Source organism: Coregonus lavaretus (assembly GCF_964263955.1).
Source record: "Coregonus lavaretus genome assembly, chromosome: 6".
Lineage (NCBI taxonomy): Eukaryota > Metazoa > Chordata > Actinopteri > Salmoniformes > Salmonidae > Coregonus > Coregonus lavaretus.
The window spans coordinates 59,552,560-59,569,357 of NC_139993.1; the positions used below are offsets into that span (position 1 = coordinate 59,552,560).

Sequence of the window (16,798 nt, forward strand, 5' to 3'; positions counted from 1 at the left end):
AGAGAGAGGGGAGAGAGGGGAGAGAGGGGAGGGGCTGCTCCTATCCTCCCTCTGTTCTCCCTGTTTCTCCCTGACTCATTACCCTGGTGGCTCAGTCTTGGCTCTTCAGTCTGCTCTCCTGCTGCTGTTAATAAACCTGGAGGAGAGACAAATCAACGGGGAGGAACGGTCGTTAGTACTGGAGCGCTCGCTGACACACACACACACACACGCACACACACACACACACACACACACACACACACACACACACACACACACACACACACACCTGCTACCTGCTCAGAAAGAAAAGGGCATCAGTGAGACAGAACAGAGTGAGGGACCTGCTCACATCTTTCAATGCAAAAGAGAATAAGACCAAAAGTGAAAACACTGTGGGTGGATCAACTGATCACTAAAACAGAACAGCAACACAGCTCTGTCTCTGCTCACCTCTAGTTTGCAGTATGGTCAGGTACACTGTACTGCAGAACTAAAACATTAGGAAAGAAAAGGAGAGAAAAAGAACAAAAAAGAACCAGCACAGTCCTAACACAGCGTGCCATGACCTTGGGTTTGGAACAGTGCCTTAAGACGGCCGTATGCTTCCCAGCCGAAACAGTTCCTGCATATATTATGACAACATTTTGTGATGTTTTTGTCCGTGTTGGACTTCAGGAAAGGGTTTTTCAGGAAAGGTTTTTTTTCGGCTGTTCGGGCACCGAATTTCTCTCTCAAGACTAGCCGAAGTCCGTAGCCGAAGTCTACGTCCCCTCGTCGGCGATTGGTCAACAGTAGGGATTCTTCAATAAAGTGCCTGTTGTCATTTAACGAGAGACGACTACTCCTCATGCACATTCTTTCACTTGAGAAGTACTGCACCAAACATCCTAGTCAGATGCAAAATTGCGAAACGTCAAAATTCATGACAGTTTTCTTGAGTCATCTTAGATTAATTCTGACTATTTTGAGGAAGTGTATACTGGCTACAGCATCTCAAAATGGACAAACAGTACCGTTGGCGTTTTTTTCTCGTTTTTCAAGTGAAGGTCTTTTAAAGGAGCACACTCGTTCAGTTCGACTAGCCGAGCTCGGCTAGGCGCCAGCCGAACTGAAGCATGCAGACGACTTGTTAAAGGAAAGCAAGAGAGAAGAGAGGGAAGGTGGGGAGGTAGCGAGGGATATGGGTTGGATGAGTGCAAGCTAAACTCCAGCTACAGTACTGACCTCCTCCATCAGTCTATCCAGTTGGCCTCCGTTCTCCCACAGACTGCGCTGGACCCAGTTGAGCACCTTGTTGTAGAGCTTGCCGTTGCTGGGCAGGCTCAGGCTGTCTTCCAGCATTACTTCTAACTGTAGGCACACAGACACAAGAGGTGGCACATTAAAAAGAGGTTAGAAAAAGCCATCTAGGATCAACCCCATCTAGGATCAACCATGGCTAGGGTGTGCTTTGGTCATACCACAAATCACAAGAAACTGAATCATTATTAAACCATCATAGTCTAGCTGTCACAAAAAAGGGTTGTGTTTCACCTCAAACTAGAGACAAAGAAGACTATTAAATCAAAACCAGTAACTGGGAAATCCAAAGTACATTCTGCAGCACCAAAGGTAATACTGCCTAGGGATGTGACAGTCATGGAATTTTGAAAGACTGTTATTGGCCAGACAAATGCGGTCATCGCAATAACGGTTTTTGTTGTTTAAGACTGACATTTTCTCCTCTCCTCCGCTCCTGGCTGCATGCGCCGCCATAGAAATAGAATAGATAGAACAGGAATCCCCATTCAAGTCAATGATGGCATAATGGGTGGACTGGCGGCCATTGCGAGTGTACAAATAGGAGCAAAGCAGGAAGTGTACCCATCAATATGTGCGGTGATTTGTTGATTAAACTCAACTGACATTACAAAAATACATTTCACTGCATCAGTTACCATCATTTGAATGAACATTCTACATTACCATGGAAATTATTGCATCACAATACCATTTCAGCCATTGCGTGTGTACTCATGAGTTAACCTGTCAAATCGGCAGGGTTAGAGGTTCCAAGCCGGTTTTATTAATTATATTTCTATGTGTGTTGCGGCTGCAGGGAAGGGGTGTTGCCTAGGCAACCGAAGACTTGTTTGCTACAACACCTTGCTTGTTTCAGCAAGGAGCAACAAAGTTCCATCATGTTGTTAAGAGTTCATGTTAGCGCAGAAATTGACTTAACCACAAGAATGCCCGGCCGTCCCGTTTTCAGTCAGCTTTCTTTTAAATTTTTTTTTTTTTTTTACATGTACGGTTATTTTATTTTCATGGCTGTCTTCATCCATAACCGTTGGTTACACGGTCATTGTGCCAGCCCTAATAATAATGCAACTAACTGTATTTGAAGGCCCTGAGTAACAAGTTGGGTTAAAGCCACATTAACCGATGCTCCATCACAGATACATCTAAATGAACGCATTTTGAGCCAGGATCAAATACTGTATCTGTGTAAATGCAAAAATGGGAGCTAATGATTTAGATATGAACGTCCACCAAGACATTCAATAATTGTTCAATGATTAATACATATTGGGCAAGATTCAGAGCAGGAACAGCTAACATTTCTACTAAGATTATTTATCCATGTTTGTCCTCCAACGGTCAATAGAGCAATCAGTTGATGCCTTCTAGGCAAGATAAAGACCAGTATAACTACTGCAGCGAGGCTGCTCAATAGAGCTGGGACGATAAACCAAAAATTACCGACACTCAGCGTTGGACATTAACACCCGCAACCCGCCAGATACGGGTATATTTTGTCATTGGTGGGTAAGGAGGTCTATTTCTCCAGCCATGTTGGCGGGTGGTCATCCAAAGGCCACATGTAGAAGTTAGTCGAATTGATAAGAAAGGCTACTAAAGTGTGACTTTGTCCTTGTGTTTCTTGGCCAGTTATATCGTTTTGTTCACAACCTAACATTAGGTTGTTTTCAATGTTAGATTGAGTTTGCTGCAACGGTCTGCTACTAGGAAGACATTAGTCTGAGATTTATTTCATCACAGACAAGCGAGTGCCCAAGTTACCACGGTAACGGCCAGTCCCTTAAAGTGGCCGCTGAACATTTGTCTCACCTAATGATTGTGCTTGATTGAGAATGGATCACTCCTAAAAACTTTTATTCATTAACTTTTAGTAATTTCTTATCATTAAAACACTCAAATACTTGAATTGTTCTCCTAGATTTATTTGTGTGCTTCTACATTTCTACTTAGGAGCACATCATGTACTCCTTGTAAAACATGTCAGCGTAGAGCTCTGAACTATAATAATAAATAAGCTGTATCACACTCAGCCTTTTGTGGCAGGGCAGGAACTTTGTTTTGATGTGCCCGTGGAGCGGAGCAGAGCGAGCCATTTGCAGTGAATAGGCCTACATCAAGTAGCCTAGGCGTAGCGCTGGAAAGTTTCTGTATGACATTAACCATAATTTACTGATAGATTAATCAATTAGACTACATGGCTATCGAGCAACAATATCATATTTAGAGTTAGCAATCTAGCTAAGTGTTTTGAGTTCCCACTTCCTCAGGTGGTAAATAATATAGCCTATAGGCAAAAATGCAAAAAGACGTCATCAAATTCTCTGAAGAGCAAAAAATAAATTGTATAATAATGGATCCTATTTTGACAGGTTGCACATCAAAATATCAAATCATGCATTCCCTGGATATGTTAGATGAAATAGCTTATTTAAAATAAAATAAATTCATAGGCTACCATCTCAGTTGTCTTACTTCGCACTGAAAAAAATACTATAATCTAGAGCCCTGCCGCTAATGTACAGTAACTGTCCAAAAAACATTTGTAGTTTATTTATTTAGTTTACAATTTATCGCTGATTTATTGTTATCACAAAAAAAAAAAAGTATATTTATCGCGCTATGGATTTTGGTTCATATTACCCAGCTTTACTGCTCAACCCAACATCATCATCTAGAATATCATACTCATTTTATGAGGTTTTGCCATGTAATAATCTAAAGAAAGCACAACGGCATAAATTAAAAAGCTAAAAACACGGTGCTTGGATTAGTTACTCAAGACCTATGAAGTTAGCTACTGTACAGGCTTTTCCCATGCTTTCTCAACCAATCCTCAGGGCCCACCACTGCTTCCATACATCTGATGTATCCCAACACCAGCACACCTGATTCTAATTAACAACAGCTTGCTGATTAGTTGACTAGTTTCAGGTTCCTGGAGTTAGAATGCATCACATACTGTACATGGACCGACAGGTGGGTCCTGTGGACTGGGTTAAGAAAGGTTGTAGTAGACCATCTCTCCACCCAGCGAGAGGGGCAGAAGCTGGACCCTGTGCCCAGGGAGGGCTCACCTTGAGGCGGGGGAGTTTGAGGAAGTCCTCCTGCTCGGAGACCTCCAGCAGGTGTTCCTGGATGTAGGCGTCGATCTTGGCCAGCATGCGGCCATCTCCCATGCAGCTGGCAAAGTTACGGAAGGAGATGGCGGTCTGGGAATCCATCTTAGACAGCAGGTAGTCGCCACAGATCTGACCAATCAGAGAGTAGATAAGTGTGAAACTGACCATTGGGACTGCATTAAAACGTACAATATGGAGTATCAGTAGTTGAAACAAGAGAGAGATCCTACTTGCTTGACTCGTTCCATCTTGAGTCTTTTGGCTGCAGAGTAGACCTCCTTAACCAACGCCTTATCTGCCTTCAACCTGTAAGAAAGACAGTCAGTGTAGGGGTCAGAGGTCAGAGGTCATGGTACTTACTGGGCAGTGTCGGTGCAGTTAGGGGGTTAAAGATCATGGTATTTACTGGGCAGTGTAGGCATAGTGTAGTGGTCAGAGGTTTGAGGTCATGGTACTTACTGGGCAGTGTAGGCGTAGTTAGGGGGTTAAAGATCATGGTATTTACTGGGCAGTGTAGGCATAGTGTAGTGGTCAGAGGTTTGAGGTCATGGTACTTACTGGGCAGTGTAGGTGCAGTTAGGGGGTCAGAGGTCATGGTACTTACTGGGCAGTGTAGGCATAGTGTAGGGGTCAGAGGTTTGAGGTCATGGTACTTACTGGGCAGTGTAGGCGTAGTTAGGGGGTTAAAGATCATGGTATTTACTGGGCAGTGTAGGCATAGTGTAGGGGTCAGAGGTTTGAGGTCATGGTACTTACTGGGCAGTGTAGGCGTAGTTAGGGGGTTAAAGGTCATGGTACTTACTGTGCAGTGTAGGTGCAGTTAGGGGGTCAGAGGTCATGGTACTTACTGGGCAGTGTAGGCGTAGTTGAGCAGGATCTCCACAGCCTCTGGGTCCAGGTCTTCGAAGGTGACGTGGGACACGCCGTGAGGCTCGATGTCGCTATTGAAGATCTCAAACAGATAAGGGCTACAGCAGGCCAGCACAGCACGGTGGGCCATCAACTCATGACCACACACCTACAGAGGACAAAAGGTCAGGGATCAGGGGTCAAACTATACAGGTCCTTCTTCAGAGGTTATATCAATAAAAAATAAACCCATTTTCAAAAGAGAAAGTGAGTGTCAGAGACAGAGACAGAGGGATAAGGGGAGGGCGGGGACTAGAGTTGGACGATGTAATCATTTGTCCTAATGTGATCATGTACCCATAAAACATTGTGATATATGACGCTATCGCCCCTATGCAACTGGGAGAAAGAATGCTGTTGAAGGCCTGGGCAGAGGCTAAGTGCAGGCAGTGGCTAATTTTTTGTGATATTATTTTCTGGTGGAGGAGCAGAACAGGTTTGTGTGTCTGTCTGGTGCGCACATGATGGAGCAGTGACGGTCTGATGAGGAACAGGCTGTCTTAACATAGTGAGCTAGGTTATAGGACTACATCATGGGCTGGATAGTAGCAGTCTATCGTCTTCACAACTTGATAATAATTGCTTTATTTGCCTCCTAAAATAAATAATATTGTTTGTTCTATCCCCCATAAAGCTGTGATTGAGAATAGCCTATGCTATAGACTTTCATTCTGGTTCATTTTGAAAGCCACAACAACACCGACAATACCTTCGTCTAGAATATTTACTTTTGAGATATATTTTTTATGTTAAATAAATTAAATCTTTTTTTCAGAATCTAGACATACTCCATATTTTAGAGCACACTATAAGGAGTATAATGACAACAACATGTCTGCATCATGTACGGTTCACAGATCATAGGGTCTTACAGGAGGCATGTATAGGTCTAAAAAGGGCCTAAAATAGCCACTTTCATCATGATTTTCAACAAAACAAAAAAATATATACAAAAGTCAAAAGCACAACAAAACATACCTTCCTCCCAATTCAGTTTCTATGTGAGAATTGCCAGAACAATCTGAGATACCAAACATATGTGGGCCTTCTGGCATGGAATCGCCCAATAAGAGCAAGTGAGGGATTGAGAGAGAGGTTAGTAATGTGGCCCTGCCTCTCTCTCTCTCTCCGGAAGAAAAGTACTACAACACCATTTTGACATCAACAGGAAATAGGAGAGTAAATATTGAACTCCTGTCCAATGAGATTTTATCTTAATTACACCTTCTGAATTTTCTGTTTTCCTTTTACACATCACACTAGCTTGACTGACAGGGAAATATCTAGCTTTGAGGATGGTGGATTAACCTATAGGATCAAAAATGTGATTGGCTTTAGGACAACCTGTTTTGCCTTTAGCGAAGGAGAACAAGTTGTCAAAACCTGGAATCTAAAAAAATACCTCTGCATGTCTCATCCTCCCACTCCCCCTCGTGTCACAGGTGCTCCTTTATTTTTCAAGTGAGCCCTGGCCAAGGAGGATGAAAAGAAAAAGGGGAGAGAGATCTTCACGTACCTGCAGTCTCACGTCACAGAACTGTCCGCTCTTTCTCAGGGCGTTCATTTTGGCCACAGTGGAATCCAGGAAAGTCTCATCTTCAAAGATCAGATAACCGTTAGGAATCATCTTCACTGTTTAAATGTTGGGGTTAGAGCCTGACGAGTGGGGGATGGAGGACGAGGGGAGGGGACATGAAAAAAAGATTAGTATCACAGTGACATCTACATTTATTTTTTTGTGACCAACTTTTTATTTTGTTTTGTCATTTTATTTTCCCCCAAAGCATGCCTCCCACCCCTTCCCATCCTGCAAGGTTGCCCATCAGTTCCCCTCCCACCCATCAATCCCCTGAGTCTCCCCTTACATTCCCCACCCGCCCTCCCACCACAACGACCAAGGAATTGTTCATAAAAAACTTGTTTGATTAATTCATGATCACAATGAGGATTTTGATTAGGCACATGCGCATTGTGTGTGTGTGTGTGTGTGTGTGTGAAATCTGCCTCATGCATTAGTAATAATTGCCTTACCTAATACAGAATGACGTAACACCGGGGAGTGCTACTGGTATCAGTAGAGAACAGGGGCCAATGGGAGAGAAGACAAAGTAGACCGAGACCACAAGGGAACCCAAGTCTTCTTTACCAGCGGAGGAGAGGGGGATGCCAGTCGTCCAGAGGGGTGTGAGCCGGAGGGAGGGGGGCAGCCGCACCGATGCAAACTATCAGGCTTGAAGCGACCGTAATCAAGTCCTCAGGATCCCGTTGGCTATAGAGTCAAACTTTTTCTGTGTTGGTCATGCATTATAACCTGGAGGAGAGAGAGGAGGGACGAGAGAGAGGAGAGGGACAAGAGAGGAGAGAGAACAAGAGGAGAGAAGAGAGAGGAGAGAAGAGAGAGGAGGGACAAGAGAGGAGAGAGAACAAGAGAGGAGAGACAAGAGAGGAGGGACGAGAATAAATTAGTCAACTAGATTACACCAAACTGCAGTGCACACAGAGAGAGAAATAGAGAGATAGGCTAGCACCACTGGTTTGAAACTAAACTAAAATTAAATTACTTAAAGTATGCTCAGACCGCAAAGGTCTGAAGTCAACCCACGTGTTGAAACCGGCATCATGGCATGTCCAGCAGGCAGAGTGACCTGCCGCAGTCAAGCACCACTGACAGTCCAGTCACTAAAATAGTCACTCAGTAGCATTAAGCCCCTCCCTCCCCCTTTCCACTCCTTCAGTGTCCCCATCTCAAGTCTCTTCCAGGCATATGGCCTTTGTAGTAAGGCCTGCCCCTCTAATCCCTGCCCCCTCCACCACGTGCCAACCAGCCCAGCCCAGCCACCAGCGCCTAATCGGTCTCAAACTAACCCTCTTCCAAGCATACCCCAATGTCTTCAGACATGCCTTTACCCTGTTACAGCCCAGCCCAGCCACCAGCGCCTAATCGGTCTCAAACTAACCCTCTTCCAAGCATACCCCAATGTCTTCAGACATGCCTTTACCCTGTTACAGCCCAGCCCAGCCACCAGCGCCTAATCGGTCTCAAACTAACCCTCTTCCAAGCATACCCCAATGTCTTCAGACACGCCTTTACCCTGTTACAGCCCAGCCCAGCCACCAGCGCCTAATCGGTCTCAAACTAACCCTCTTCCAAGCATACCCCAATGTCTTCAGACACGCCTTTACCCTGTTACAGCCCAGCCCAGCCACCAGCGCCTAATCGGTCTCAAACTAACCCTCTTCCAAGCATACCCCAATGTCTTCAGACACGCCTTCACCCTGTTACAGCTCTCGAGTAGCTAGCACACCTCAGGACCCTCCCTCATCCAATCAAAATCCACCATTAAGGACACACCCACAAGACCACAACCCAAACCATTAACTGTCCTCCATTTTATGCAGGGGCTAAAATTAACTTTAGTCCACCAGCCAAAATATTTTTCCGCCATAATTACATAAAAAAACACAAATGGATGACCATGCTTTCTAATGTTTCTAAAACAAGAAATGTATTAGTAAGAAGTAATGTGGTATATTGCTAAATTTCATTCAATTTTTTGTGACCTCAATCTTTTAATCAAAATGTTCAGCTGCCCCTTTAAGGGCGGGAGGTTACCGTGGTAACCAGGACACTCGAGTCCTGTCAATGTGTGTCTGTGTGTGTGTGTGTGAGACTTGAGATCTGACTAGGGCTGGTCGCTATCAGTTGAAGCAGCAGACCCAAACTAAAGTTGAAACACAACAGAGCTTGTGAACAAAACAATTTACATAGCCAAGAAACATGAGGATCTCACTTTGTAGACTTTTGAGTAAATTATACCAACTTTAATGCCAGAAACAGTGCTTCCAAAAATGAATCCATCAGCACTTCATTCACTGCGCACAGCTCACTGCCAGGCAGCGTTTCAGCACGAGGTGGGATATAAGATTCCTATTTCTTTGTGCAATTAGCAGCCATGAAACAAAAACAGCAGAAATACTTTGAAAACAGCTACTGCAGCATTTTTCTAACCCTAAGTCACACGTGCTCATTCTTGACTTCTGACTATTTCTATTCGCGAATATAATGCTCTGACTGTAGAGCCCTGCAAATTGACCACCCGCCAACGTGGCTGGTGAACTAGACATCTACCCGCATTTGACGGGTGTTAATTTCATGCCCTGATCTTATGGTATGCCTTTGCATTACAACAGCTATGCTATTGGGTGGAATGGAGACATACTCCTGAGTCAGACTACCAAGCCCTTCGTGAACACGGCTATGCTATTCCACCTCTCAGTATGAATTAAAATCAAGGGTTTCTCAAACTCTGTCCTGGGTGTCCTAGGTGATAAATCACAGGAATTCCAACGGTTTTATCAGTGGAGACATGGAGGGAGAGGCAGTGTAGCAGCTGCTGCATGTTGAAACCCCACACACAACAGCAGGAGAAGGGAGAACGGGGGACGGCCATGAGTTCTAGAGTACTCGAACTGACCTCAAAACTCGATCTTTAACCCCAGAGATCACTTTTTTTTTTTTATACTGTAATACTATTTGGTGGAATGTGCTTTGTGGCTGCCCGAAGGGGCAAATGAAATTGTCTTTAAGCTAACTTTAATTTGCTCTAGTGTTCCATTTGTACATGTGCATTTGCGGGGAACAACAAAAAGAAACCAAGCATCACAGTTCTTCTCCCTAAATTCCCTTTCCCCTCCATGTCCCATTCACTCAATTGCGTTCCGACCGCTCCCGACACAAAACGCGTGCAGAGTGCACACACAAGCTACATTGCTTGCCAAATGACAACAGTTTTATCTCAAACTCAAAATGGACTGGTTGATTGAAGTAGAAAAATGTGTTACAACAACGAACTTCAGTTTTGGAATAATTGTGTCCAGTCAATGTTTTGGTTAGGCTACTTTGCGAACGGCTAGTGCCATTTAGAATTGGTTAGCCTATCCACAGGGGGTATTTGAGAAGACGAGACCATAGGCCTACTGGCAAAATACAGTTGGTGGTAGAGTAACCGAAAACGGTTGGGAACCACTGGCCTATAACCCCCCTAAACATAGACCGGTTCCACACTGAAAATAGTAGACACAAGAACATTCGTTTTATAAAGACAAAGGGCATATTTTCATCAGAATCATTGAGCATAGGCCTACTCACTAAATAGATGTCATGGCCGTAATTCATCAGTGTTCCATGTGGAATTGTTATTCCATTTAGAAAATTCCAAAGAACAGGCAAAATAAAGTACATCGAACATCTGTATATCAAAAAGACAGATTTTGGTTTGTAACCCTGATGTGACATAGCTTTCAACTCGCCAAATTGAGCCCCGTTTCAAATGATCACTCTTTGAGAATAACTGTTCTACACTAAAGATACGCATCCCTTCGCACTGGCACCTTTTTTTCCATTTGGAAAAAATATTCTGTTATATTACATCAGGTTTTTTTAACTATAAAATAGGTGTCTTGACTGTGATAAGGGCTCTGGAAATAAGAGCGACTTTGTCTGCTAAATGAATAAAGCAAGGTTATACCATTGCACAGCCATAGGCTTCTACAAGCAAGTGCCACTGCTGAGGTTACTGCCTGTTGACGATTGTGTTCCACTATATAAAATAACCAGTTGATATTACGGTTTCATTAATTTATCTTAAATGGCACTTGCTTTTTTATTGACTGAATATACACAGTGTACAAAACATTAGGAACACCCCCTTTTGCCCTCAGAACAGCCTCAATTCATCGGGGCATGGACTCTACAAGGTGTCTAAAGCGTTCAACAGGGATTCTGGCCCATGTTGACTCCAATGCTTCCCACAGTTGTGTCAAGTTGGCTGGATGTCCTTTTGGTGGTGGACCATTCTTGATACACAGGAAAAAACTGTTGAGTGTGAAAAACCCAGCAGCGTTGCAGTTCTTGGCACACTCAAACCAGCGTGCCTGGCACCTACTACCATACCCCGTTCAAAGGCACTTAAATATTTTGTCTTGCCCATTCACCCTCTGAATGGCACACACACAATCCATGTCTCAACTGTGTCAAGGCTTAAACATTCTTCTTTAACATGTCTCCTCACCTTCATCTACACTGATTGAAGTGTATTCAACAAGCAACATCAATAAGGCATCATAGCTTTCACCTGGATTCACCTGGTCAGTTTATGTCATGACAAGAGTTCCTAATGGTTTGTACACTCAGTGTATATGGGGCAATTTAGCAATTAGGATTTGTTATCTGTAATGGTTATGATAAATTAGGAATTGTTGCGCACTGTTGGCATAGGCCTAAAGATAAATGTGCAACAACAAAAAATCCCCAGTGCGGCCTTGTGTTTTAAAAATAGATTTTTTCCATTACTACTCAAAGAAAAATCATGTGAGTACTCGGAACAGTCAAATGCCCATCCTAGGAAGAACCAGTCACCATTCCAGGGAATCTGGATATGTGTGGGGTATGTGAGATCCATTAGGCAACATGGAACTGCCTTTGCTATTTTACTGGTGTGCATGCAATATTTTAGCCAACCTAATAACTGCAATATTATAGCCAACCTAACTGCAATGTTATAGCCAACCTAACTGCTGTCACTGGTGCTGACAACTATGTAGTAGGGGACACAAGTGGCGTTGAGTGTGTGTGTTGTGTTTCTGACTTTCCGCCTCGTCAGGAACCTCTTCACTCGCATTCTTAAAACCGGCATTAAGGCCATATGTGAAATACTTTTCTAAAGCTTTTTATTCCCCCCCCCCCGACATATTGCCCTCAGCTGGTTGTGTGTGAGAGACTTTCCTCCTCTCTAGGAACCACCACTTCAGTACAACAGCAGACAACAGTTGTATATAACACCATTTCTCAGTGAAGATGCACCATTGTTTCCCACTATCATGGCAGACTGAAGAAAAGCTTTAAAAGCCTTTGGATCTCCTCGGCGTTGTAGCCACAAGCCAGCCGTGGCCTTTGAGACGATAGCGCTTAAAACGATCACACTCGGGGGAATGGAATACTCCTTTATGTTAAACTCTGCTCTGGCTAGATGGATGCAGCTGAGCTGAGCTCCCAGTCTCTAATCTTAAACACCTGAGATTTATAGAAGTAGCCAGTCAGCCTTGGCGTGCATCCTATCCGTCTCTCCTATCACACTGGGCCGTCATTCAACAAAGCCGCCTTTGAGTGTAACTAAACCATAGGGGAAAAAACAGGCTTAATCTAGGGTTTCTTGGCAGCATGGTGGCAGAGCAGAGGTAGGTAAATGATAGATGATCGTACTGGGAAGACCTGGTTGGATCAGCTTTATGACCGTTGCCTGCCTGTGCGGTCCACTTGGAACACAGTCAGGTGATTACCAGCCGTATCTGCTAATCGCTAGCCGAGGGCCCTAGAAAACGCGGACGGAATCACAGAATTCAGACATTAAAACAGAATTCAAAAATGTATTTAACTTAGTAGGAAATCAATAAAATGTATTGAACTTATTAGAACATTCATTAAAAAAGGCCAAAGCGTGATTTTCCTGTGTTTTATATGTACACTACCGGTCAAACGTTTTAGAACACATACTCATTCAAGGGTTTTTCTTTATTTTTACTATTTTCTACATTGTAGAATAATAGTGAAGACATCAAAACTATGAAATAACACATATGGAATCATGTAGTAACCAAAAAAGTGTTAAACAAATCTAAATATATTTTATATTTGAGATTCTTCAAAATGGCCACACTTTGCCTTGATGACAGCTTTGCACACTCCTGGCATTCTCTCAACCAGCTTCATGAGGTAGTCACCTGGAATGCATTTCAATTAACAGGTGTGCCTTCTTAAAAGTTAATTTGTGGAATTTCTTTCCTTCTTAATGCGTTTGAGCCAATCGGTTGTGTTGCGACAAGGTTGGGGCGGTATACAGAAGATAGCCCTATTTGGTAAAAGACCAAGTCCATATTATGGCAAGAACAGCTCAAATAAGCAAAGAGAAACGACAGTCCATCATTACATTAAGGTCAGTCAATACGGAACATTTCAAGAACTTTGAAAGTTTCTTCAAATGCAGTCGCAAAAACCATCAAGCACTATGATGAAACTGGCTCTCATGAGGACCGCCACTGGAATGGAAGACCCAGAGTTACCTCTGCTGCAGAGGATAAGTTCATTAGAGTTACCAGCCTCAGAAATTGCAGCCCAAATAAATGCCAGTTTACAGACATCTCAACATCAACTGTTCAGAGGAGACTGCGTGAATCAGGCCTTCATGGTCGAATTGTTGCAAAGAAACCACTACTAAAGGACACCAATAATAAGAAGAGACTTGCTTGGGCCAAGAAACACGAGCAATGGACATTAGACCGGTGGATATTTGTCCTTTGATCTGGAGTCCAAATTGGAAATGTTTGGTTCCAACCGCCGTGTCTTTGTGAGACGCGGTGTGGGTGAACGGATGATCTCCGCATGTCTATTTCCCACCTTAAAGCATGGAGGAGGAGGTGTTATGGTGTGGGGGTGATTTGCTGGTGACACGGTCTGTGATTTATTTAGAATTCAAGGCACACTTAACCAGCATGGCTACCACAGCATTCTGCAGAAATACACCATCCCATCTCGTTTGGGCTTAGTGGGACTATCATTTGTTTTTCAACAGGACAATGACCTAACACACCTCCAGGCTGTGTAAGGGCTATTTGACCAAGAAGGAGAGTGATGGCGTGCTGCATCAGATGACCTGGCCTCCACATTCCCCTGACCTCAACCAAATTGAGATGGTTTGGGATGAGTCGGTCCGCAGTGAAGGAAAAGCAGCCAACAAGTGCTCAGCATATGTGGGAACTCCTTCAAGCCTGTTGGAAAAGCATTCCAGGTGAAGCTGGTTGAGAGAATGCCAAGAGTGTGCAAAGCTGTCATCAAGGCAAAGGGTGGCTATTTGAAGAATCTCAAATATATTTTGATTTGTTTAACACTTTTTTGGTTACTACATGATTCCATATGCGTTATTTCATAGTTTTGATGTCTTCACTATTATTCTACAATGTAGAAAATAGTAAAAAAGAAAAGAAAAACCCTTGAATGAGTAGGTGTTCTAAAACTTTTGACTGGTAGTGTATATTTCAACACTATGAGGACGGAATAATAGAGTGAAAATTATCATGCCCTTTTAGTTTAAGAGTTTTTTTTTTTTAAAGAACACCTGAAATTTCAGCTTGTTTGATGGTGATAAAAACAGCTGCATTGGACCTTTAATTTGCCCAAGATTATCATAAAACATGAACAAAATGCATCAGTGATTCATATTTTCCTTAAACTTTCTTTAGAAGCAATGAACGGCACAGGAATGCCCTGTCTGTGTGTGTTCTGTTTGTCTACAACTTTGTGTAGCCGTTAGCGATTATGCTAATGTCATGACAACCATCTTCTTTCTGGTAGATGGAAAGGCTTTCCCGAAAACCGTCTCAATTAAATGTTAACTACAAAGTAGTCTACGCCTACCTGGCAGAATGAAATCATGATTATTTGCATCAATCCAGTGGCCATTTGTTTTGCAAACTCTGCAATCAAATGAGCGCTACAGAAACATTGCTAACCAAACAGTTTCTGGCTGGTGTGCACTTGAATTAAAGGGTAGCTACTCCCAGACCTCAAAAGTGGTCTCCTGGTGTGGTTTAAGCATTGATGTAGACTTAGAACATCAAACTTTGTTTTTCTATTAAAACGTGTGATTTCGAGAGCGAAAACCTGAAAAACAAAACAGGGAAAAACTGAAATCTGGAAAAACTAAAATGGAGAAAACTGAATTTGGGAGAAAGCTAAATGGAATCAAGCAACAACAACAAAAAATAGTGATTTTATGATTGCGTGTTAGAGCTGGGACGATAAACTGACACAGACATTGCCTTCCTTACTGAAGCATTTTGCGCAAGTCGGTAATTCGTGATTTTGCTACACAACGTTCCTGTAGATCGTTCGAAAACCATTATTTGGTCAACAGTAATAGGCATTATGTTGATATCTGCCTGTCCCCGTTTCGTTGTCTGCTGCTGTGTGAGAGAGCCACTCTCACGCCCTCTCCCCACCATGCACACGGAGGAGGGAGAGATGCATTCTGAGAAGCACAATCATTGCTCAAAACGCAAATGTGGGAAAAATACAGTTTTCAAAGCAACTACTATTGTTCTAGTTACAGAGAGGAGAGTCACATCTTTATATAATGTATTGAATGTATTTCTCACTTCTTAATATTGTTTTCATGGCACCAATTTACAACGAGAGTAGGCTGTAGTATGGTTTGGATGCGCCCGTAGAGCGGAGCAGAGCGAGCCATTTGCAGTGAATAGGCCTACATCAAGTAGCCTAGGCGTAGCGCTGGAACGTTTTTGTAGGACAACATTTACTGATTATTGATAAATTAGCATACATGGCTTATAGCAACAATATCATATTTAGAGTTAGCAATCTAGGTAAGTGTTTTGAGTTCCCACTTCCTCAGGTGGTAAATAATATAGCCTATAGGCCAATATGCAAAAAGAAATCAATCAATCATGCATTACCTGGATATGTTAGCTTACTTTTTTAATCATATGCAACCATCTGTGGTCTTACTTAGCACTGAAAAAATATAATTGTCTAGATGATCTCCACATGTGTGGTTCCCAACGTGAAGCATGGAGGAAGAGGAGTGATGGTGTGGGAGTGATTTGCTGGTGACACCGTCTGTGATTTATTTCCAATTCAAGGGATACTTAACCAGCATGGCTACCACAGCATTCTGCAGCAATACTCCATCCCATCTGGTTTGTGTTTAGTGGGACTATCATTTGTTTTTCAACAGGACAATGACCCAACACACCTCCAGGCTGTGTAAGGGCTATTTGATCAAGAAGGAGAGTGATGAGTGCTGCATCAGATGACCTGGCCTCCACAATCACCCGACCTCAACCCAAATGAGATGGTTTGGGATGAGTTGGACCGCAGAGTGAAGCAACCAACAAGTGCTCAGCATATGTGGGAACTCCTTCAAGACTGTTGGAAAAGCATTCCAGGTGAAGCTGGTTGAGAGAATGCAAAGCTGTCATCAAGACAAAGGGTGGCTATTTGAAGAATCTAAAATGTAAAATATATTTTGATTTGTTTAACACTTTTTGTTATTTCATAGTTGATGTCTTCACTATTATTCTAAAATGTAGAAAATAATAAAAATTAAGAAAAACCCTTGAATGAGTAGGTGTGACAGGTACTGTATATACAGTGCATTCGGAAAGTATTCAGACCCCTTGACTTTTTCCACATTTTGTTACGTTACAGCCTTGTTCTAAAATGATGTACAAAAAACAAATCCTCATCAATCTACACACAATACCCCGTAATGTCAAAGCAAAAACAGGTTTTTAGTAAATCTTGCAAATTTAGAGTCCACCTGTGGTAAATTCAATTGAATTTACCACAGGTGGACGCCAATCAAGTTGTAGAAACATCTCAAGGATGATCAATCGAAACAGGATGCACC

The 16,798-nt window shown here is 42.9% G+C and overlaps 1 protein-coding gene across 1 annotated transcript in view; it reads right to left on the reverse strand.

The window, feature by feature from the left end:
• The window catches only part of ivns1abpa (influenza virus NS1A binding protein a), a 34,434-nt gene that overhangs the window by 11,953 nt on the left and 5,683 nt on the right, over positions 1–16,798 (reverse strand). The window contains exons 2-7 of the mRNA XM_084163981.1: positions 7,347–7,626; positions 6,832–6,971; positions 5,255–5,424; positions 4,637–4,712; positions 4,362–4,535; positions 1,210–1,335 (exon numbers count right to left, since the gene is read on the reverse strand). Of these exons, the coding sequence (XP_084020107.1) occupies positions 1,210–1,335; positions 4,362–4,535; positions 4,637–4,712; positions 5,255–5,424; positions 6,832–6,942 (657 nt within the window). The 5' untranslated portion in view covers positions 6,943–6,971; positions 7,347–7,626. The remainder of the gene's footprint in view (positions 1–1,209; positions 1,336–4,361; positions 4,536–4,636; positions 4,713–5,254; positions 5,425–6,831; positions 6,972–7,346; positions 7,627–16,798) is intronic.